The sequence below is a fragment of the Megalobrama amblycephala genome, linkage group LG10 (genome assembly GCF_018812025.1).
Source record: "Megalobrama amblycephala isolate DHTTF-2021 linkage group LG10, ASM1881202v1, whole genome shotgun sequence".
Taxonomy (NCBI): Eukaryota; Metazoa; Chordata; class Actinopteri; order Cypriniformes; family Xenocyprididae; genus Megalobrama; species Megalobrama amblycephala.
In genome coordinates, this window is record NC_063053.1 from 33,809,542 (window position 1) to 33,835,458 (window position 25,917).

Here is a 25,917-nt window from a genome sequence, read left to right on the forward strand (position 1 = left end):
TTAGTTTCCTGTTTATTCTTGCAGGAATTCACATATTGCTGCATTAATATGTATGAAGAACAGTAATTGTGTGTTGCTCTAATTTTTATTTGTGGATAGCAGTGAAATGTTAAAACTATTTAAATCTGATGGGAGAACCGAGATATTTTAATTAACTACGTTTGCAGTGGTGATGGGCAAAAACAGCTGCCCACTGACAAGGCACAGAACCTCATCTAAGCAAACCCTGTATTAATTACTTTTTTTTTTTAATCTATTTATTTATTTATTTCGGTGGGTTGTTTTTGTTAATGAGTGCTGTAGCCATATATTTAGGGCTGTAACTTGAGAATGATGCCTAATTGGATGGAAAAAAGGGATTGATCTTTTGAGGGTGTCAACCTGATATTTTTAAATATTGATGATATACCAATTTCTGTATTTAATTTTAAATGAGAAAAGCTATTTAATTCCACAAAATGACACAAAATTCCTCAAATCCATTGCTAATATATACAGCTGTTTTAGTAACACTTTAAAATAAGGGTATATGAATAATCATGTATTAATTCCTGAATACTTCAAAGGGGACATATCATGAAAATCTGACTTTTTCCATGTTTAAGTGCTATAATCGGGTCCCCGGTGCATCTACCAACCCAAAAAAATGTGAAAAAGAACAACCCAATAACTATGTTTTGGTAAGCCGCTCAGATTTTGCTCCCCTATGACGTATGAAGGGGATCTTTTTATAATATTACCGTCCCTTAATCTGCACGTTTCCACCCACGGCGCCACCATTTTGTTTTTGCAAATGACAACGGTGTACTAGTCATAAGGCCATGGGAACAGTTCGAGCAAAGCATGCTAACTGTTCTGTCGTTGGCTGCACAGATGAACACTGAACACTATTTAGAGTCCCAACCTCAGAGACAAGAGAGTAGTGGATTTATTATAGTTTCACTGGAAATCCCCCAGGGCTGCTTTAGAGAAGAGGAAGAGTTGTTGTAGTACAGTGTTGTTATCATGCCGTCATTTTACATCGGTCTGCTTCACAAACGAGGGTCAATTCAACACAAAAGATGAACATGACGGCACATGCTAGTGGATGAGCTGAATCAACTCCACAGCAACTACATAAATTTATCCACTAACCATTCAGAAACGTCCAGTTTCATTCTAAAAGTTGTAACTTCTTCCTGAGTCTCTCCATCAGTGTCGACTCTGGTTTGAACAATGTAAGGCTGAACACCGTTACTGACAATCCTCATTTTGGCTGCGTGAGATTCTCCAGCTTTGTTGTTGTTGAGCTGTTAAAGCTCCGCCCTCTTCTGGAAAGGGGGCGGGGAGCAGCAGCTCATTTGCATTTAAAGGGACACACACAAAAACGGTGTGTTTTTGCTCACACCCAAATAGAGGCAAATTTGACAAGCTATAATAAATGATCTGTGGGGTATTTTGAGCTGAAACTTCACAGACACATTCTGGGGACACTAGAGACTTATATTATCTTGTAAAAAGGAGTATTATAGGTATTATAGGTGGATTCATGCATGAATAATGACAACAATAACTACATGTTAGCACATGTTTGATAGTTAATGCATTAATTAACCTTTAGGTGGAAACTAAACCAAACAGGCTCTATAGGTAAAAATGAATAACCAAGAATAAACATCTGCGGCTTCATCATAAATATCACTGGATGGTACATTAGTTTGCCATTATTTACATGGATTATTGTTATCTAATGTAGAAAATACTAAATACACTAATAACTATCACCAATAATTTGACACTTTCAGTGCAGCTTCAAAGGACTCTACACAATCCCAGCTGAGGAATAAGGGTCTTATCTAGTGAAACTATCGGTCATTTTCTAAATAAATAAATAAATAAAATGTATATACTTTTTAACCACAAATGCTTGTCTTGCACTACTCTGTGATGTGCCATGCATTAGGTAATCAAAAAAGGTACATAAATTTTTTATTTATTTTTTTTTATTTTTTTTTTCCCAGAAACTTGTTTGTTTCTCTGTATCATGTAGAGCTCTTTGAAGCTGCACTGAAACTGTAATTTTAATCTATTGAACCCCAGTGAAGTCCACTATATGGAGAAAAGTCCTGGATTTTCCTCAAAAACCTTAATTTGTTTTTGACTGAAGAAAGAAAGACATGAACATCTTGGATGACATGGAGGTGAGTAAATTATCAGGAGATTTTAATTCTGAAGTGAACTAATCCTTTAAGGTTGTTATTCAGGCATGAATCCATAGTTGTAGTCATCAGGTGCATGCTATCTAAGCAACTACAGGCAACTGCATCTTCAATTACCACAAAACATTTAAAATCTAATAAAAGCAAAAGGCTGTCATTTCCGCTTCTAACTTAATTACCAAACTTGTAGTCTTGCCAAGAGGCTCAGTGTTTGGTAATGGGTCCCATCTGGCCGAACACTCACTTTGCCTCTCAGAGCTGCATCCTTTTTGATAAAGCTGTCTGCATTTATCAGCAAAGCCTTGGACTCTTTCAGACTTTGAGGTTTGAGAATAGTACATACAGTGGGTACGGAAAGTATTCAGACCCCCTTAAATTTTTCATTTTAAAATCATTTAAGTTAATTTTTTTCCCTCATTAATGTACACACAGCACCCCATATTGACAGAAAAACACAGAATTGTTGACATTTTTGCAGATTTATTAAAAAAGAAAAACTGAAATATCACATGGTCCTAAGTATTCAGACCCTTTGCTCAGTATTTAGTAGAAGCACCCTTTTGATCTAATACAGCCATGAGTCTTTTTGGGAAAGATGCAACAAGTTTTTCACACCTGGATTTGGGGATCCTCTGCCATTCCTCCTTGCAGATCCTCTCCAGTTCTGTCAGGTTGGATGGTAAACGTTGGTGGACAGCCATTTTTAGGTCTCTCCAGAGATGCTCAATTGGGTTTAAGTCAGGGCTCTGGCTGGGCCATTCAAGAACCGTCACAGAGTTGTTGTGAAGCCACTCCTTTGTTATTTTAGCTATGTGCTTAGGGTTATGGTCTTGTTGGAAGGTAAACCTTCGGCCCAGTCTGAGGTCCTGAGCACTCTGGAGAAGGTTTTCATCCAGGATATCCCTGTACTTGGCCGCATTCATCTTTCCCTCGATTGCAACCGGTCGTCCTGTGCCTGCAGCTGAAAAACACCCCCACAGCATGATGCTGCCACCACCATGCTTCACTGTTGGGACTGTATTGGACAGGTGATGAGCAGTGCCTGGTTTTCTCCACACATACCGCTTAGAATTAAGGCCAAAAAGTTCTATCTTGGTCTCATCAGACCAGAGAATCTTATTTCTCACCATCTTGGAGTCCTTCAGGTGTTTTTTAGCAAACTCCATGCAGGCTTTCATGTGTCTTGCACTGAGGAGAGGCTTCCGTCGGACCATTCTTCCATAAAGCCCCGACTGGTGGAGGGCTGCAGTGATGGTTGACTTTCTACAGCTTTCTCCCATCTCCCGACTGCATCTCTGGAGCTCAGCCACAGTGATCTTTGGGTTCTTCTTTACCTCTCTCACCAGGGCTCTTCTCCCCCGATAGCTCAGTTTGGCCGGACGGCCAGCTCTAGGAAGGGTTCTGGTCCTCTCAAACATCTTCCATTTAAGGATTATGGAGGCCACTGTGCTCTTAGGAACCTTAAGTGCAGCAGAAATTTTTTTGTAACCTTGGTCAGATCTGTGCCTTGCCACAATTCTGTCTCTGAGCTCTTCAGGCAGTTCCTTTGACCTCATGATTCTCATTTGCTCTGACATGCACTGTGAGCTGTAAGGTCTTATATAGACAGGTGTGTGGCTTTCCTAATCAAGTCCAATCAATATAATCAAACACAACTGGACTCAAATGAAGGTGTAGAACCATCTCAAGGATGATCAGAAGAAATGGTTAAATATATGAGTGTCACACCAAAGGGTCTGAATTCTTAGGACCATGTGATATTTCAGTTTTTCTTTTTTAATAAATCTGCAAAAATGTCAACAATTCTGTGTTTTTCTGTCAATATGGGTTGCTGTGTGTACATTAATGAGGAAAAAATTAACTTAAATGATTTTAGCAAATGGCTGCAATATAACAAAGAGTGAAAAATTTAAGGGGGTCTGAATACTTTCTGTACCCACTGTATATTAACAGAGAGTGCACATCAGTGACCACTAGTAGTGCAATTACATCTGCATTTTCTTCGTTTCATCTCTCCTGAAAGCAGGTTCTTTCTCTTTCTTCGCTCCTCTTTTTTTGTATTGGACCTTTTGATGCAGCTGAATGATTAATCTGGCGCTAATGTGTTTCCTTTGTGTGCAACAAAAGAATCTTCCAGTGGTCTTCTGTGGTTCAGTTGCCCTGTTTTAATTCACACTCTATAGTAATGGCTGTCTACCCTTATGTACAGCTGTAGTTTGCTGTCTTTTTTTTTTTTTTAACCCAACTGGTCTATTAAAGGGTTAGTTCACCCAAATATGAAATTTCTGTCATTAATTACTCACCCTCTTGTTGTTCCAAACTTGTAAGACCTTCATTCATCTTCGGAACACAAATTAAGATATTTTTGATGAAATCCGAGAGGTTTTTTATCTCCCATAGAAAGCAAAGAAATTACAACATTCAAGGTCCAGAGAAGTAGTAAAATGGTTAAAATAGCCAATATGACTACGGAGGTTCAACCTTAATGTTATGAAGCATTGAGAATACTTTGTTGTGCTCAAAAACAAAACAAAAATAATGACTTTATTCAACAAAGTTATGTGAAGTTTGCGGCTCCATTGTTGCAGTAAACTTGCACAACATTCATGAATTAATCAATTATTAGATGCACGCCGGTCATTAGATGCAGGGACATCGACTTTACATTTTCACGCCCCTAAACATGATATGGAGCAAAACGAACTGTGATTGGTTGCGTTACATGTCAGTCAAACGTCTTTTTTTGGGGGGGGGGGGGGGGGGGTCCTTTCTTTGGTCCTTGGCCAAAGAAAACTGCAATAAAGTCCAGACCTTCTGGCATCAGTCTGAAGGTCTGGCTATGGGAAACTAGGTAAAACTTGACTCTTTTACTCAAAGTCACAAGAAGTGGAGGATTGTAACACTTTTGCTTTGACATCTGTAAGTATCACACTTTTATATAATTCTATAATAATATAACATAATGGCACAGATTCAAAATTCCTAGACTTCTATAGTGATAAAGGAGACCTAAAGTTACTTTAGCTTTAGTGTTCTCAAAGTTATATCCAGTCAAAATACATACCTGTCTTCGATTTATTACAACACAAATCTAATTGTATGAGGTGAATCTTTTAAAGACCGACAGGTTTGCTTTTGCTTCTCTTTCACCAGATACACTTTGTTTATTGTCTTTAGGATGTGGTGATTCAGTTATTGCTCTTCAAAGTAAAAATATTCTCTATGGCTCAATGTTTTTAGATGTACCATCTGAATTCTTAACATTCATGAAATGTTAATAAAAGATAAGGTTATAAAAACTTTATTAGATATATGACAGAAAACACTGTTTTTGTTTTATTTCTTTTAAAAGAGAGAACCCCCCAACTCACAGCATCATGCCTGCATCACTGGCAAGGAAATTATGAGTTGCCAAGGTTACAAAGTAAATAATTATTCATGCTTAAAGTTTTGATTGGAATACATCACATGTGGATGGATGGTTGCATTTCCTATTAGATGGGAAATTAGTGTACATAACCTCAGTAGGGTGTACACATTTGAGTGGAGGGTTGTTGCACCATTAGGTGCTCTAATAAGGCCAATAGTTTGAACAGAAAATATAGTGTCTTTAACTACTCTGTACTTGCATCACAGTAGTACTATTGTACTATTTTATAGGCCTTCTTGAACCCTCATTATATCATATTTGTATGCACAGGAGAATCTCGAAAAAATTCTGCATAATTGACAACACGTGTGTCACGGTCTCACCAGGCTCCTCTGTCTCGCACATCCAACGTTCACTCTCACCTGAATACTGATCACCTGTCCCTCATCAGCACACCAATCAGGACCTGTATAAAAGCACACACCTCACAGTCACTCTTTGTCTGGTCTCCAGTATGGATTACAGGCTACTTACCCACTCTACTTCCCTGTGAAGTTCCCTTGTGATGTCCTGTAAGCTATTGTTTGGAGTGAGGAGTATCTCCTCACCATGCTCCGCAAAGAGCTGTGTGTTCTTTCCACTTGCCCAAGGATAATCATTTGCATAAAAGACACCCACAGCTCTGTAAGGGCTTTCCACACAACCTTTCCTTTACAAACTTTTTTTACTCTCAGCAAATATGATGCTCTCTTTCACTGTATATGATGAAATATATTTATGATTAAATAACGATTTAAATTTGATGATTACCGACAAATCGGCAACCTATTTATTTATTTTTTTTCCTAAATACATTTTAGTATGAAATGAAATGTTGTGTGTATGCACACTTGGTGAATGAGACCCACTGTTTTTGTATGGTCAAAGTGATGTGATTAACTGTATAATTTTAAACATCGTACTTAATTAGCATTGACATTTTTCAGTCATTGAGAGTTTTATAATTTGAGGCAACATGAGTAATTGAAGGCTGGTTATGCAAACAAGGTAGACTTCATGCAAATGAGAAGCAATGCACCAACAGGAGGACAGACAGTCAGTCTCTAGTTAAGCAGGAACACCTAGCACCCAACAAACAGTACAGTGATTTGGCAATCTCCGTCAATGTAATCACTGTCAGTGAAAATGTGATCCCCTGGTTAGGAAAAATAATATTGTTTGTCCTTCCATTGTTACAGAGAGAGTGCATAATTACTTTGCAGAATCCAATGTGCAAATTTTGAATTAGCAGCTTAGATGCCTAATTATTTGGTCTCACACCTTTTATTAGTTCATGCTTGTTAATGCAACAGAGCTGGAGTCCAAATCTCCATTCATGCTCATTTATGGTAAGCAGTAGCTGCAGAATCTCATTAAAAGACATTGTTAATGTAATACAGAGTTGAAAAATGCAAGAGCGAGAAATCTATCTTGATTCTTTTACGTTACCTCAAGTTGCCAGGGCAACAGGTTTGCAGAGAGCAGGAAAATAAGAGTGCTAACTAATTCCATTTTTATTTATGGTTTTCCATGGAATTCAGAGAATTCCAAGCGCTGTTCTGTGCATTTAGAAAGACTAGAATATTTTCATACTGTATGTGATGAATTATACAACGATTTCTTTATGTCCCAATGTCTACAAAATGATTATAATAATCTGTTTTCACTTATTACATTTTACCTAGAATAAATGAGACCATTGTTGAGCATGGAGTAAAATAAATGTAAAAATACATCCTAAAAAAACAAAAAACAAATGCAGAGGCAGAAAGGCAGAAAATTACCAGGACATTATCCAGTAATTTTATGGACATTTCTGTTAACCCTAAAACACAACACAATGATGTTTAAAATTCAAAATACAGGTAAAACACCTGTAAAAAAAAAAAAAAAAAAGAAATACAGAAAATTCAGTCAAATTAATACAATACATTGTGCCCTATTTTTAAAGATTTTTTTTTTTAGTGTAGCCCAGATAATTTAGTTGGGAAAGAATTGAGGAGACATCTGATTTCAGAGTTTGGTATATTGCAAATCTGAGCACATTTTAAGACATGAATGAATGAATGTATAGTTAATGAACTATACACACAATTTAAGTGTTATTACCATCAACACCATTAAGCCATCATAATTATTGAATGCAATTGTCATGCTTAAATAGTAAGATATAGTATATTAGACATAATTGAAAGTATTATTCACAATTCTTAACTAATATATTGATATATGGTGATATATGATGATATACGATGGTAATATGAGTTATAACAGTAATATTTATATTGACAAGTATCATAGCATAGAAAGAAACATCTACATGGTATATAGGTATAATGTATGACATAGGTCTGATATTGTATATAATTCTATTGTTCTTTATATTGTTCTCTATAGTGTTCTTTATAATATACGACATAGGTCAGATATTGTATATAATAATATATTTCTATATAATGTACGACATAGGTCTGATATTGTATATAATAATATATTTCTATATAATGTACGACATAGGTCAGATATTGTATATAATAATATATTTCTATATAATGTACGCCATAGGTCAGATATTGTATATAATAATATATTTCTATATAATGTACGACATAGGTCTGATATTGTATATAATAATATATTTCTATATAATGTACGACATAGGTCAGATATTGTATATAATAATATATTTCTATATAATGTACGCCATAGGTCAGATATTGTATATAATAATATATTTCTATATAATGTACGCCATAGGTCAGATATTGTATATAATAATATATTTCTATATAATGTACGACATAGGTCAGATATTGTATATAATAATATATTTCTATATAATGTACACCATAGGTCAGATATTGTATATAATAATATATTTCTATATAATGTACGACATAGGTCAGATATTGTATATAATAATATATTTCTATATAATGTACGACATAGGTCTGATATTGTATATAATAATATATTTCTATATAATGTACGACATAGGTCAGATATTGTATATAATAATATATTTCTATATAATGTACGCCATAGGTCAGATATTGTATATAATAATATATTTCTATATAATGTACGACATAGGTCAGATATTGTATATAATAATATATTTCTATATAATGTACGCCATAGGTCAGATATTGTATATAATAATATATTTCTATATAATGTACGCCATAGGTCAGATATTGTATATAATAATATATTTCTATATAATGTACGCCATAGGTCTGATATTGTATATAATAATATATTTCTATATAATGTACGACATAGGTCAGATATTGTATATAATAATATATTTCTATATAATGTACGACATAGGTCTGATATTATATATAATAATATATTTCTATATAATGTACGCCATAGGTCAGATATTGTATATAATAATATATTTCTATATAATGTACGCCATAGGTCAGATATTGTATATAATAATATATTTCTATATAATGTACGCCATAGGTCAGATATTGTATATAATAATATATTTCTATATAATGTACGCCATAGGTCAGATATTGTATATAATAATATATTTCTATATAATGTACGACATAGGTCAGATATTGTATATAATAATATATTTCTATATAATGTACGACATAGGTCAGATATTGTATATAATAATATATTTCTATATAATGTACGACATAGGTCAGATATTGTATATAATAATATATTTCTATATAATGTACGACATAGGTCTGATATTGTATATAATAATATATTTCTATATAATGTACGACATAGGTCAGATATTGTATATAATAATATATTTCTATATAATGTACGACATAGGTCAGATATTGTATATAATAATATATTTCTATATAATGTACGACATAGGTCAGATATTGTATATAATAATATATTTCTATATAATGTACGACATAGGTCAGATATTGTATATAATAATATATTTCTATATAATGTACGCCATAGGTCAGATATTGTATATAATAATATATTTCTATATAATGTACGCCATAGGTCTGATATTGTATATAATAATATATTTCTATATAATGTACGACATAGGTCAGATATTGTATATAATAATATATTTCTATATAATGTACGCCATAGGTCAGATATTGTATATAATAATATATTTCTATATAATGTACGACATAGGTCTGATATTGTATATAATAATATATTTCTATATAATGTACGACATAGGTCTGATATTGTATATAATAATATATTTCTATATAATGTACGACATAGGTCTGATATTGTATATAATTATACTCTATATAATGTACGTAATGTTGTTAATAATGTAGTAATGTATAATGTTCTATATATTGTTCTTTATAAGGTACGATATAGGTCAGATATTGTATATAAATATATTGTTCTTTATATTGGTAACCAGTCATTAGATGAACAGGGGGTGGGGTTAAATAAGTTTGTCTTCTTCCCACTCCTTTTTGAGCTATAATAATAATAATATATAAACCATGAACTTGTCTGAAATATATTTATAGATACATTTATTCTGAGCATTTCTTTTATTTTGTTTTGTTTTTCTCTTGTTTTTTTGTTTTGTTTTTTTACCCAATGTGGGTATGATGTATAAAATTGCACAATATATTATATTTTTCTGTGAAAAATACCTGTATTTCTATGGCTCGAAATAAAGTAATCAATCAATCATTATTGAGATCTCGTTTGAAACTTTAGAGCAGACACATGCCAGATTACTGGGGTATTTTCTATATTAGAAGGATTAGACTGCATTTGCTATCTATTTAATATCACTGCTGTCAATGAGACACAATTTAGATATTAAAAAGTTCACTTTTGTCATTTCCTGCTGTATACGGTTTCTTACAGAACTCTCACTTCTTGTCCTAGTTGCTTTCTCTGGCCTGGGCTTTACCTCATTTTACTTGGCGGGCAAGCTGCAGTGCTTCACAGATGCCGGACGCGGGCGCAGCTGGCGTCTCTGTGCCATGGTCTTACCCCTCTACAGTGCCATGATGATCGCCCTGTCCCGCACCTGCGACTACAAGCATCACTGGCAAGGTCAGAGGTTTGCAGCAGTGTCCTACAAAAGCACACAACTGCTTTGCCAGTACATCTGACAGTCAGAGACACTACATTTACACTATAGAAATGGTTTCTATTGCAGCACAGTGAATTCAACCATTAAATTAAAAGCCTTTAGGTCTTGTAGAACATATCATTGAGTATGCATTGTTTGTTGGAGTTACTTCTTCTTTGAGATAGAGAAGCATCAGAAATTGTATGCAAGCTTTAACATCAGCTTTACAGCTCACTGGCCTGCTTCTAGGTTTTTTACCCATAAAGCTATCAATCATGTCTGTGTATGATCTAGAATCATCCTGGCACACAGCCATACTGTCACCATCAATAACAGCCTCAGACAGGATGTAAAGCCACATGATGTATCCAATGAAAAGTCTGAATCACCAAAGGAAGCATGACTTGATATGATGGAAAGGGATGTATAACCGATACAGAGAAAAAGAACACAACATGGCCCATTGGTTTTCAGAATTCAGTGATTTTTTTTTTTTTTTTTTTTTTTTTTTGTGATTGATATATTTCCCAATATGGTTTTAAGCTATATCCTGGTGCATAAACAGCATAGACACTGAGGAGGGTGTATTTATCCCAATATTTAGATTAGTGGTCAGTCAATATAGGTTTGTCAATGACTACTTGTTCAAGTTTTACATTTAGTCCCCCAAACCTTGAATAATTGCTAACATTTATTGGCTTTATCTCACTATGCTCAGACACATGCACAGTTTTTAAGCTCTGTTATAATTTAGTTGAGAAATAAACATAAATGCAAGTACACTAATTCAAGCAAGAATGCTTAGTTAACACACTGCAAGTGTGCAGTCACGAACAAACCGGATGTGTTATTATTCATGTAGCTAGCTTTAAACATGTTGCAAGTTTAACTTTAATTTGTTCAGAAAGTTTCTAACAGTTATTTTGCCATGATTTGAAAGAGAAAACTGATCGTAGCAGAAGACACTTCATGCTAATTGTGTAGGCCTGTTTTTGGTCTTACCATACCCATATGAAATGTAGGTCACCACATGCACTGAAAATCTTTCTCTTCACCACAACTTTCAAATCTCATTCACTCATAAATGTGATATCGTCAGGTCTGTTTTGGGTGTTGGTTCACTGCCATGTTTTCTTGTCTTTTATTTTGAAGTTTTCTCAGTGGCTGCTTCTGAAATCACATACTTCCCTACTATATAGTAGGCGAAAAACAGTATATTCAAATTACATTCACAATACACACATTCATACTATATATAACATACCTTTTCGCGTTCGCAAAGTAATTACTTATTCAAAATAAGTGCCTACTCAAGAGAGTATGTGAATTTGGATAAGGTGTGTTTGACTTCGTCTGCGGCTGGATGTAACCGATCAGCGAGCGTGGCCTCTTGCAGTCGGGCAGAAGCTGAAAATGGAGACGTTACGTCTGACACTTTCTGCTTCCCGTAGTGACGCTCGCGCTGTTTGTATACTTTATCAAAACTTTATAAAATCCACAGATGTTTCAGAGACATTTTCATTCAATACTTTATGTACTGCTTAATTCAGCATAAGAATAAAGTTCAACATAAGCCTATACTATTTAAATACCAATGAAATTAGTTTTTTTTATCAGTTTTATTTTGGTAAACATGACACAATATAACATCGTGACTACATTAAAGGGTTAGTTCACCCAAAAATGAAAATTCTGTCATTTATTACTCACCCTCATGTCGTTCCACACCCGTAACAACTTCATTAATCTTCGGAACACAAATTAAGATATTTTAGTTGAAATCCGATGGCTCCGTGAGGCCTCCATAGGGAGCAATGACACTTCCTCTCTCAAGATCCATTAATGTACAAAAAACATATTTAAATCAGTTCATGTGAGTACAGTGGTTCAGTATTAATATTATAAAGTGATGAGAATATTTTTGGTGCACCAATAAAACTAAATAACAACTTATTTAGTGATGGCCGATTTCAAAACACTGCTTCATGAAGCTTCGGAGCGTTATGAATCTTTTGTGTCAAATCATGATTCGGATTGCGTGTCAAACTGCCAAACTGCTGAAATCACGTGACTTTGACGCTCCGAACAACTGATTCGACACAAGAGATATATAATGCTCCGAATCTTCCTGAAGCAGTGTTTTGAAATCGGCCATCACTAAATAAGTTGTTTTTTGTTTTGTTTTGTTTTTTGGTGCACAAAAAATATTCTCGTCGCTTTATAATATTAATATTGAACCACTGTACTCACATGAACTGATTTAAATATGTTTTTAGTACATTAATGGATCTTGAGAGAAGAAATGGCATCGCTGGCTATGCAGGACTCACTGAGCCATCGGATTTCAACTAAAATATCTTAATTTGCGTTCCGAAGATTAACGAAGGTCTTACGGGTGTGGAACGACATGAGGGTGAGTAATTAATGACATTAATTTTTTGGGTAAACTAACCTTTTAAAAGAGCTTTTACTGTTATAAAAATACAGATTTGTGAGCATTAGTGGAACTGAATAAACACAAAACATACGTGACTGTTGTCATGCGGTGAATCCGGCCAATCATGGAACAGCCATCTGCTCTCGTGGGACTTTGATGCCATGTGTCACAGTGATGTCGGACAAAATTTCTAACCGGCATGCACTGCTTCAAGTCAGCAGCCGATTGGTCTGCGCAGCGCTGCTTGAACAAGCCTTATCTTCTTGTTTCTTGTCATGTCATGTGATTCCCTTGCCCCTCATGTGATCATGTCATGTGCTTCTTTTGCACTGTGTCTATCTCTCATTGGTTCATTGTTTAATTGCTTAAATCTTGTTAGTCATTAGTCTTTGTGTATATATAGCCCTCATGCTCCCATTGTCTCTACTGCTTTTGGTGAGTTTGTTTCCTGTTCATGCTCAAGTCAAGTCAAGTTTATTTTGTATTTGTTTTACATGTTTTGTTTGAATAAACTGCACATGGGCTCGGACTACTTGCCAGTGGTCCTTTGTGACAGACAAATGAGGAGTTATTTTACGATACTTTTTCTGGGATTTTGTCACCTTTGGAGCTCCACAGCATCCGTACCCATTCACTTTTATTCAGGACAAGAGCAGCATGAACAATCTCTTTTTGTGCTCCACAGAAGAATGGAAGTAATTTCCATTTCTGACTGAACTATTCCTATGTGTCATTCTAGCAGTTTCAGAGAAAGCAGTGTGAACTTGGCATTTTGAAAAGTTACTCATAACTATTTACTTTATTATTCAATTACTTATGTCCTTGTGATTCTCTGGGTTTAAGAATAAAAAAGTGAAATCCTTGAAATGAATAACAGCAGAAAGGAGAGTTTTCCTCCATATAAGCAGCTGGCCCTGTTAATTATCTCCAGAAAAGTGTGCATGTCCTAGATTTTATGTTGCTAAACTATAAATAAACTATAAAAAATACATATTAACACTACACTTGTATATTTATTTATACACACTATATATATTTAGTTCCCTGTCACCTCATATGGACACATATCATTCAAACAACTGCAAGCAGATACTTATTAGTGTGACTTTATATGGACCTGTCCCCTAGGGCCTGCTGGGTAGTAGAACAGAACTAATCTGAACAATAGTGGCATGGACCATTAAACTTGATGGGTCTAATCTGGTCCAAGTAAATACAAGCTGTGGACTCATACAAGCCTGCCCTGTAGCATAGGGATCTAATGAGGGTCGGTTTGTTCCAGAGGCAATATTTCAGTACATCCTCAAAATTACTTTTCAGTCATTTGATTTTAGACTGAACATTTTGGAAATTAAATAGCTTTGTGGTGATTATATATATAAGTTATGCAGCTGTGTGTCAGTGCGCACTGCAGCTCTTTTAACAACCCCCAAAATGGCGGTGCTTAACTGCTTCCTCTTAGGGTGGCATTAAACCAAAAACCATTTAGTGGATTGTGTTTGGTGAAGAATCTTAGGTCAGTAGCAAAACATTTGTTTCTCTGGGCACTAAAAGACCCAAATCAGTAGAGCAACCAATGGATATAGAATAGCCTTGGGGTAAATCATGCCATTGTCTCCTAAAAAGCTTTGTTTGCTATAAAATGCAATCTGTCACAGTACTGTGGTAGAAAGAATCGATCAAAGACTAGGAGTCCAAACAAAACACTCTTTAATATAATCCACTAGGAAATAGAAGGAAAACACAGGAGATTCTCAGGTAACCACATTGTACCTCTAACTAAGACTAACACCAGACAATGTGAGAAATAACCTAAGAGTATAAGTAGAGAGACCAAACAAAAGAACTAAATGATGAATACCTGAACAGAATACTCAATCAATTTGTTACCAAGGAAACCAACAAGGAGAGAACGAAGAAGTACAAAACCAATTAACAAACTAACATGGATACTAGAACAGGAAAACTAAATCAAACAGAATACAAAACATGAAACTCAGACTCTGACAGTAACCCCCCCTCCCACAAGGCATGACCTTGCTCCAAATTAAGAAGAAAAAGAGTCCAACCAAGAGGGGGTTGGGCGTCCTGGAGACTGACAAAGGCCTGGAAAAGGGAATGACCAGGGTGGTGCTGGCAAGATGGGAAGCCTCCAGGGCAGCGCTCTAGGTACAGGAATCCAGGGAGAAGCTGGAGGTTTAGGAAGTCTCCAGGGTGGCGCCCTAGGCACAAGATGGTACAGGGAGTACTGGGGATACTGGAGTCACAGATATTCCAGGAATGGCCACCGTGACCACAACAAAAGAACTGGGGGCACTGGATTTTCGATGAGGGAACTAGGAGTACAGGAGACTTGGATAATAGAATCAGGGTCAGCCACCTCGGCCATATGGGTATAGCCCACACACACCCAAATGCCAGTGCCATTATGGACAGCACTGCACCCTCTAGGCTTGACTCTGAGATCTAAGCGAACATTGGGCTGAGCTCTGGGACAGAGCAGGCACTGGGCTGAGCTCTTGGATGAGAGCGGGCACTGGGCTGTGGTCAGGCGCTGGAGCTATCATTGGACTCTGGTCAGGGGCTGGAGCCATCACTGGACTCTAGTCAGGGGCTGGGGCCATCACTGGACTCTAGTCAGGGGCTGGAGCCATCACTGGACTCTGGTCAGGGGCTGGAGCCATCACTGGACACTGGTCAGGGGCTGGAGCCATCACTGAACTCTGGTCAGGGGCTGGGGCCATCACTGGACTTTGGTCAGGGGCTGGAGCCATCACTGGACACTGGTCAGGGGCTGGAGCCATCACTGAACTCTGGTCAGGGGCTAGGGCCATCACTGGACTATGGTCAGGGGCTGGGGCCATCACTGGACTCTGGTCAGGGGCTGGAGCCATCACTGAACTCTGGTCAGGGGCTAGGGCCATCACTGGACTCTGGTTTAGGGGCTGGGGCCCTCACTGGACTCTGATCAGGGGCTGGAGCCATCACTGGACTCTGGTCAGGGGCTGGAGCCATCACTGGACTCTGGTCAGGGGCTGGAGCCATCACTGGACTTTGGTCAGGGGCTGGGGCCATCACTGGACTCTTGTCAGAGGCTGGAGCCCTCACTGTACTCTGGTCAGAGGCTGGAGCCCTCACTGGACTCTGGTCAGGGGCTGGAGCCATCACTGGACTCTTGTCAGAGGCTGGAGCCATCACTGGACTCTGATCAGGGGCTGGAGCCATCACTGGACTCTTGTCAGGGGCTGGAGCCGTCACTGGACTCTGGTCAGGGGCTGGAGCCATCACTGGACTTTGGTCAGGGGCTGGGGCCATCACTGGACTCTTGTCAGAGGCTGGAGCCCTCACTGTACTCTGGTCAGAGGCTGGAGCCCTCACTGGACTCTGGTCAGGGGCTGGAGCCATCACTGGACTCTTGTCAGAGGCTGGAGCCATCACTGGACTCTGATCAGGGGCTGGAGCCATCACTGGACTCTTGTCAGGGGCTGGAGCCGTCACTGGACTCTGGTCAGAGGCTGGAGCCCTCACTGGACTCTGATCAGGGGCTGGAGCCATCACTGGACTTTGGTCAGGGGCTGGGGCCATCACTGGACTCTAGTCAGGGGCTGGAGCCATCACTGGACTCTGGTCAGGGGCTGGAGCCATCACTGGACACTGGTCAGGGGCTGGAGCCATCACTGAACTCTGGTCAGGGGCTGGGGCCATCACTGGACTTTGGTCAGGGGCTGGAGCCATCACTGGACACTGGTCAGGGGCTGGAGCCATCACTGAACTCTGGTCAGGGGCTAGGGCCATCACTGGACTATGGTCAGGGGCTGGGGCCATCACTGGACTCTGGTCAGGGGCTGGAGCCATCACTGAACTCTGGTCAGGGGCTAGGGCCATCACTGGACTCTGGTTTAGGGGCTGGGGCCCTCACTGGACTCTGATCAGGGGCTGGAGCCATCACTGGACTCTGGTCAGGGGCTGGAGCCATCACTGGACTCTGGTCAGGGGCTGGAGCCATCACTGGACTTTGGTCAGGGGCTGGGGCCATCACTGGACTCTTGTCAGAGGCTGGAGCCCTCACTGTACTCTGGTCAGAGGCTGGAGCCCTCACTGGACTCTGGTCAGGGGCTGGAGCCATCACTGGACTCTTGTCAGAGGCTGGAGCCATCACTGGACTCTGATCAGGGGCTGGAGCCATCACTGGACTCTTGTCAGGGGCTGGAGCCGTCACTGGACTCTGGTCAGAGGCTGGAGCCCTCACTGGACTCTGATCAGGGGCTGGAGCCATCACTGGACTTTGGTCAGGGGCTGGAGCCATCACTGGACTCTGGTCAGGGGCTGGAGCCATCACTGGACTCTGGTCAGGGGCTGGGGCCATCACTGGACTTTTGTCAGAGGCTGGAGCCATCACTGGACTCTGATCAGGGGCTGGAGCCATCACTGGACTCTTGTCAGAGGCTAGAGTCATCACTGGACTCTGATCCGATGCTGGAGCCATCACTGGACTCTTGTCAGAGGCTAGAGTCATCACTGGACTCTGATCAGGGGCTGGAGCCATCACTGGGATGTACTGTGGGGCTGGAGATGCTGAGGGTTGTTTCTTCTTCCTCAGCCTTCTCTTTTGGGCTGAGGTTAACGGGCATCTTTGACTGAGCTCTGAGGGTTGAACAGGATCTGCACAGGGCTCACAAACTGGATTAAATTCTGGAGTGGGCTCAGGTGCTGGTATGGATTCTGGAGTGGACTCTAAAAAGGACTCTGGAACATCTAGGAGGAATTTTGAGACAGGTTCAGGAGTGAGAATGATTGGCACCAAGAGGGCTGTAATGGGCTGGGGATAATGTGAAAAGCTGGCATTGTTTTTTTCATCCACCTCACCAACCATGTAAGGCAAACCAAAGCACCTCAGTACCAAATCAAGATACTGCTCAAGTGTCATGCTAGCATCTCCCACGGGTATGACAGGCCATACTTCTGTGTCCAATCCACTCCAAAATAAGTTTATTATCTCTCCCTCAGTGCATGATGGACAAGTGGCAGAATTCAACAAATTCTTGCACATAGTCTTCAATCCTCCAGCCATATTGGTAAATTGAGCACAGCTTCTCCAAAATCAAAGAAGACATTGTTGTAAATCATTACTCTTTCTGGTCTGGTGTTCTGTCATATTACTGTGGTAGAAAGGAATCATTCAAAGACCAAAAGTCCAAACAAAACACTATTTAATATAATCTATTAGGAAATAGCAGGAAACTACAGTAGAATCACAGGTAACCACATTGTACCTCTGACTTAGGGTGCTTTCACACCTGAGTGACCAACAAACCAAATGGTATTATAATTCATAATAGGAAATGTGCTATATTAAAAAAGCAGTAGTATCTGATTCTGTGAGTGAGCACATTAGTTATCACAGTTGAAGAGCACCACTTCATCTTAAAATGTTGTGTAATTGTGCTTCTCTCTCCCAATGAAGCCTTGATTCCTGCTCTAGCTCCATTTTAACATTCGTTTGTTTGCATGTGCCTTGACACAGTTAGCCTCTAGACAGCACTGAGAGATCCAGAGAGAGTGTGTTTGAATTTGCTGCAGTATTATTACGAATGTATTTTATATAACAGCGGGAATGATGGCTACATTCGTATAGTCAGTGTTTGTGTGTGTAATAAGCTCATGGAATGAAACTTATCAATCATCTTGATGGATGATGCAGAGGAATCTTTGACAGATAAGAGGACAGTTGTACTTGCATATGACTTGCATGAACACATTTTGGAACGCTTCGAAAGGTTGCCTTGTGAAAGTGAACCGAACCAAGAAGAAAATGCAACATTGTAACAAATTTAGTCCCTGTTTTGAAACAACACAAACGATCTATAGGTGTGAAAATGCCCTTAGACTAACACCAGAACAATGTGAGAACTAAAACTAAGAGTATAAGTAGAGAGACCAAACAAACTAAATGATGAACACCTGAACCGAATACTCAATCAATTCATTACCAAGGAAACCAACAAGCAAAGAACAGACAAGTACAAAACCAATTAACAAACTCACAGTGAATACTAGAACAGGAAAACTAAAACAAACATGAAACTCAGACTCTGACACTATCCTCTTTCTGTGTATGTGTGTGTGTGTGTCTTTATTATTCATGGGAAAAACAATAACAGAATGAAAACATATTGTTATATTAAAGACCGGCAGACCGTTAGAAAGCTAGCTATATGGATGGATGAGATTTATTGTGACTGTGTCTTACTTTGTGAACTTTGAATTGTTTCTCACAGATGCATTTGTTGGGGGAGTGATTGGCCTCTTCTTTGCCTATGTCTGTTATCGGCAGCACTACCCACCCTTCCTCCACATAGACTGCCACCTGCCCTACGCTAGTCTGGCTGCAGCAACCGCCCACAACATGCCAGCCTCCCAGGATCAACCTCTGCCCACTGATAATGCCACCAGCCTGCCTCTGGAGGGCATGACCGAGGGACCAGTATGACTAATAGAGTCACATTCCTCTGACCCCCTACCACACCAACGTGGTATGAACCACACTTGACTGACACTTGCACATTCCAATGAACTGGACCATCCCATTTCATTTAGTTTCTTCTTCCTCCTCCTTCTTCAGTCATTAAGCAGAGTTACAGCTGCTGTTCTCAGATCTGTTATGCTTAATTTAATTACTCAATATTAGTATTGGCAAGTTGGAACCTGGTGCAAGAATCTCTCTCTAACAAAAGAACCATGTAAAGTCTCCAAGTACCATGGCAAGTAATAAAGAGTACCATGATACACAGAATTGGTAATCATTCAGTGCCATTATATATACTGAGTCTTGTATAGCCAACTGAGACTTTTTTTTTTTTTTTGTAAGGGCTGTCTGTGATCCAAATAGCAAATCGTTGCTCTGAGAGATGAAATTCTTATGCTAAAAGGTTTCATTCATAAATCTCTAATCTCAGATTGAAATCCCATCTCATCAGTTCATTATTTGCACTGGTTTTCTTCATATTGTTTTGTGTTTATTCAGTAGCAGGTGTACATGCATGTTAACAGCTTCGCCACGTGTACAGTGTACCAGACACAGAGGAATTAGAATGGAAGGACAGACTCAGTAGTAAAAATACCAAGGCATCACATCAAATGATCAAACCATGGGTTTTGGACACAACATTTTAGAAGTTCTAAGTACATATCATGGTGTAAGAATTTGGTAATCATTCAGTGCCACAGTACTTTTTTGTAAGGTTGTAGGACAAGATATAGGACGATAAAGTTACCTACAACATCCAAAATAAGGTGTGTGGCATATATTCAGGAGCATGATTTGATTTTAAAACAATGGAAGAAAAAAAGTTAAATGATCTGTCTAATGAATTATAGGGTATATAATATATTATGTATATATATATATATATATAATATATATATGGTATATATATACCACTAAAACAAGCTTACTTAATATTAAAAATCCAATTTTTGATTGAATGAGCCACATTGCAATTATTTCATTGTTAAATTATTTATTAGAAAAAGGATAGCTTTGATTCCAAACTCTGAAAATAATGTTTGTTCACCAATTGTATTGTTGCTGAAGTGACTGGGCCGTCTTTGGACGTTTCGACACTTCCAGTGTAGACAAGCTCAAAATCGTTGAATCAAGCTGTGACCGGCTGTGACACGTCATCAGCTACTTCAAAGGTAGATCATGGCTTATTACAATAATATACCCATAATGCATCTTTACTGACTTCAGAAAAACTTTATCTCTGCTAATCTGTTGTATTTTTATTCGCATTATGTTTTAAAACTGGCTATATTGAATGTCTTTGTGGACTAACTGGTTGTCCATGGCAACTTGTCGATAAATATTGACATGCTGCGCTTCCAGAGATCATTGGCCCATGACATTGACAGTCTCCGCCACAGACACTCCCTCTCACTGCATTTCTTTTTTGCTCACTTTATGTGACACTTTATTTTTCATCCTCTATAGCTTAAAGGTTTATTCATTTTGTGTCCTTCAACCCACGCTGTTTTAAAATGCTTCCTTTTCATCTTTAAATTCACTTACACTTTTAACTGGCATACTGCTAATACAGTTTTTGAACATGCTAATACCGTGGTATTTTTTGAAGTACCCTGTAATATGGTATATTAATATTGTAATCATAGAACATCATGGTATTAGCACCTGATTACTGTACCATTGTTTTGCCACTGTGCATATTAGCAAAGTACTTCTTCAGCTTTTGTCTTATTTTCTCCTTGTTTTGTTTTCTCAATCTAATCAAACTATTTCACTGTTTGATCTCTACATGTTCCATTATCTGTTCCTGTTCCTGCCTTTTTTTATCATCTTTATCCAACCATTCTCCAAACTGCTGATCCTCTGTAGGGATGCTGGAGTCCATCCCAGCACCTCAGATGGGGAAACACCCTGGACAGATGGCCAGTCCATCACAGGGCTCACACACACACACACACACACACACACACACACACACACACACACACACACACACACACACACACACTTTAACATCTCCTATTCATCTATGCGGCATGTCTTTGGATTGTGGGGGAAACCGAAGCACCCATAGAAAACCCACACAGACCGGGGGACAATATTATTATCATTATCTCCATTTTTATATTTTCCTTCACTCATCCCTCATTCAGATTTTCATGAGCTGACATTTAATATCGTTGGGATGATTAGAAAGTTGATTACAAGGAGGTAGTATGAGAACATGGTGGGAAAATTAAGCACTTCTGTAATCACAGCAATCTACCAAAATAACCAGTCTGTAAGCTCACAATATAATTGTTCCCATAGTTCATCACCACCAGTATTATTGGATTATAATTCTGACCTTACCCATTTTAAGGAATAGTTCAACCAAAAATTAAAATTCGGTTATGATCTCATCCCAACCCAAGAACAAAAGGATTGTTTTGAAGATTCTATGTTATTTTCCATCCTGTCGCCAAAAAGGATAAGCACAAATTATATTTTTTGGTCTTTAGCTTGAATAAATATTCCCCTTTTGAGGTCCACGGTCTGGACAAAATTATAGCATACAAGTTTTTAAAAAAGAGACATAAGGGTGAGTAAATAATCATAGAATTTGAACTTTTCCTTTAATAATGAAAGAAAGTCAATAAACATGAACCATTCAAAGGGTTAGGCTACTTCACCACTGTCAAAATGAGCTTTCAATAAAACTCGGCTGCTTATGTAGTAGAAAGATGGGGGAAAAAAATGAAATGGGTGCTATACCTGACTAGAGAAAACAGAAATAGGCTTTTGTCTTCCCTTTTGACAAATAGGTTGGAAAACTTCAATACCCATAATGCACTAGGCATGTCACGCAGAACCTGATTTTGCTAGGGATGGGCATATCAATATAAAGTATCGATATATCAATACTGACGTTGAGTATCGAAAGTATCAATACTCAAATAAATATATCGATAATAAGGTGGGTTTTTTTACCAGTGATTTTGTTTAATTAACAATAAATTTAATGCATGCAATATGCATTGAATTGGACACATATCCTATGTTAGCGAATAATTGTGTAGTAGAACTATTTTCCTGCTCATCTGAACACGCAAATGCTGCAAGTCAGAACCAATCAATCACAGAAAGCGTTCGCTCACTGCTGACACTACATTCAAACAGCTGCATGCGTTTAATATTGTAAGAAACCATTGATGCTTTTGGGAAACGCAGCCCAGAACAATGCTTAACAGCAGACAGAACAACATAATATGTTTGACTTATTTCACAAACAAACAAAATGAAATAGTAGCCTACATAGTTTTTGCAATTACATTTATTTAAATTGAACATTAAAAGTTCATATTGATGTTTTGTTCTGTAACTACACTGTCAGAATACAAAGTTTGCATTTTATGGGTGCAACAGCCTGTCACTGGCAGTCCCTTATGAAACTGAACCATTACTACAGTGACCATAGTTTTGTAGATTTCCATGGTTACCACTACAAATAAACATTTTAACCATGTGTAAACAAAAATATAATCTAATAAATTGCAATTAAGGCGTATTGAATGTTAAAATACCTTTCAAATATAATGTTAAGTGGGTACCATTACCCATTTTACTCATAGTAATTCAATAATTTAAGGACTTAAATTATTAATAATTTAATAACTTAAATTCAGATTAGAGGTATCGTATCGGTATCGATATCAGCGATTTTGGCCTTGAAAGTATTGGTATCGTATCGGAAAAAAAATTAAGTAGTATCGCCCATCCCTAGATTTTGCTGAGTTCAACATGTTCCTGGGTCAACATTTTTGTTGATCCTGGAGCAACATTCAAATCAACCAATCAGATTTGAGGGACAAGTTTACAGATTTTGTCAAGTTTAGGCTTAAAATCATGAATTGGTGCTTCTACATCAGTGTTATTCATCTATCATTTCCCTCTGATTTTTGGGATAACTTATGGATAGGGTTAGGTTTAGGGGTAGGAATAGGGTTAAGACTAAATTTTCAGACTGGAATATGTTGATATGTTGACCCAGGAGCGCATCTAACTCAGCAATATCAGGACGTGCGGCATGTCGCCGTCCAAGGCCACGCCTGCAATGGATACACTTACCAGAGTCAAATACCACTTTGCTTTAGTAGGAAATACTTCTTAGAAAACTTTTAGCCATAATGGTGTCGACTTGTTTTGTTCCCGGGTGGATGAATTCAAAGAGTAAACGTTTAGTGGGAGTTACTTTCAGTTTCAGTGAAGGATCCAGCGTGTTGTTGGCAGCAGCTAAAGGCTGCAAAGAACCCTGAATATGGAGAGAATGCTGTGATGAAAATCTGAAAAACCTTCATGTTTTTAGTCATCATTTCCAATTTGATGACCACGAACACAGTGTTTTAGGCCAAACAGAGGGGGAAAAAAATAAAAGAAACCGCTCTTCTGTCAGTTCCACCCGAAGCAAAATGTTGTCGCGTACATTTAAGAAAGTTGTTGCCACAGTGTAGACATAGTACGACACAATTTTCAGTGATAAACCCTTTCAATAACTGTTTTCTTAATAACCTTCTGTTGATTTGACTGTCCGATGCCAGGGATACAAAAATGCAGAAGTATAATCTGTAGTTTTCACAAAAGCCCTGGAGCTGTCAAAACGCATCACTTTTGCTGACAAATAAACGTGAATTTCTCGGTCCAGGTAACATAGAGAATAAGTAAACATTGTTCATTTACATAAACTTCTGACATTGTAACAATACAAAGCAGTTTGGAAATCATGAAGTTACACTTTAATGCATACCAATTGTCTAAATAAATTCAATATCACTGAATAGACATTGAATAAGGCTTTTTGTGATTGTCTTTACAAAGTGTTAGTACAGAACCACATATTTTGCACTTAAAATTGCTTTAAAAGTTCCTGCATCTAGCATTGCTATGTTTAATGAGGAGCTAATAAAAAAAATGATCAAACTGGAGTGTTCACCGCAGTATAAAATTATAATCTTCAGCCATGGACAGGTCTTTTCCTCTTTTCGGAGCACTCTGTCCCATCTGCCATGCCCTGATATCATTGGCCGTTTGTGCTGTATGTACAGCATGCTGTGCACAAGAATCCCTTGCACAGCTGTTCAATCCAACACAAACTGAATCTATGTTAATATGAAGCAGATTCTGCCACGCATCTTAATTCCCTTAACATATGCCGCAGAAATGATTCTCAGCTTATGTCAAAAGTGTTTCATTAATTTTAATGAAACACTTTTGAACACCTTTTCATTAACTTTGATGAAGATAGAAATGATCTCTTTAATATAGATGACCTCGTGTAGTCGTGTAATAGTAGCAGAGGACAAAATAAGGCTAAGCTTGTGAAAACAATCTATTTTGTGTTTCAGTCGCAAGGTCAGCATGTTTAATATCTTGTCAGTGTTTTTTCCCCTGGAAAAGATGACGATTGATTAGTTTAAGTTTGTCTCAAACACCTTCTTGCTGGATTTATTTTTGGAAGCGGAGAACAAAAGCTTCTTCCAAAAGACGTTTCCCTGAGGGTTTGGCAACACTGGTTGGCAGACCTGACTTTCATATTTTAGAGAACAATTGTTGTATCTATATGTTCTAGTTCTGAATGTAATGAAAATAGCATTGAAGAATAACAGTGGTCTAGAGTGATGAATATATTTTTTGGTGGTAAATGCAAATAAAAAATTATTTTATTTAGCATTGATACTTCATTGTGTTTGTTGCACTGCCATCACACAGAAACTATCATTTGCGCTTAATTTTCATAAAAAGAATGTCACATTACTTGTATCGTCTGTATTTTACTAAGACTATACATAATACATTTTTTTTTTGCATATTTTTGTTCTTGTGAGATACACCCAGGCTAGAACGAAAATCGCAAAATAACTTTAATAGAAAAATGGCCATGATCAAAATAAGTATTACAAAAAAGCTTTCTAAGTACAATATCTTACAATTTGAGCTTCAAATGGATTGTTTTAGATCAGTCTTTTTTATTCTCCTAGGATGTACATCATCCCTACATTTACAGCTGGGTTATTAGAAAATATAAGTGTACAGTACAGTACAATAACAAAACCCTTCTGATTTAATATATAAATGGGAGATTCTTGCATTTAGTGCTTTGGAATGTATCTATCATATTATATAACGTTTTCCTTGGTTTTCTTTTGGGATCTGTAACCCATAAAAAAAGAGAATGTTTCAGAAGTAACAAATTTGAGTCATGTACATAATGTGATTTGTGTTGTGCAAAGATCTTTTTATATG

At 37.8% G+C, this 25,917-nt stretch overlaps 1 protein-coding gene across 1 annotated transcript in view; it reads left to right on the forward strand.

The window, feature by feature from the left end:
- plpp4 (phospholipid phosphatase 4) overlaps positions 1-23,367 on the forward strand; it is a 140,169-nt gene extending 116,802 nt beyond the window's left edge. The window contains exons 6-7 of the mRNA XM_048205849.1: positions 10,486-10,656; positions 19,391-23,367. Coding sequence (XP_048061806.1) covers positions 10,486-10,656; positions 19,391-19,602 — 383 coding nt within the window. The 3' untranslated portion in view covers positions 19,603-23,367. The remainder of the gene's footprint in view (positions 1-10,485; positions 10,657-19,390) is intronic.
- The last annotated feature ends 2,550 nt before the right edge of the window (positions 23,368-25,917 follow it).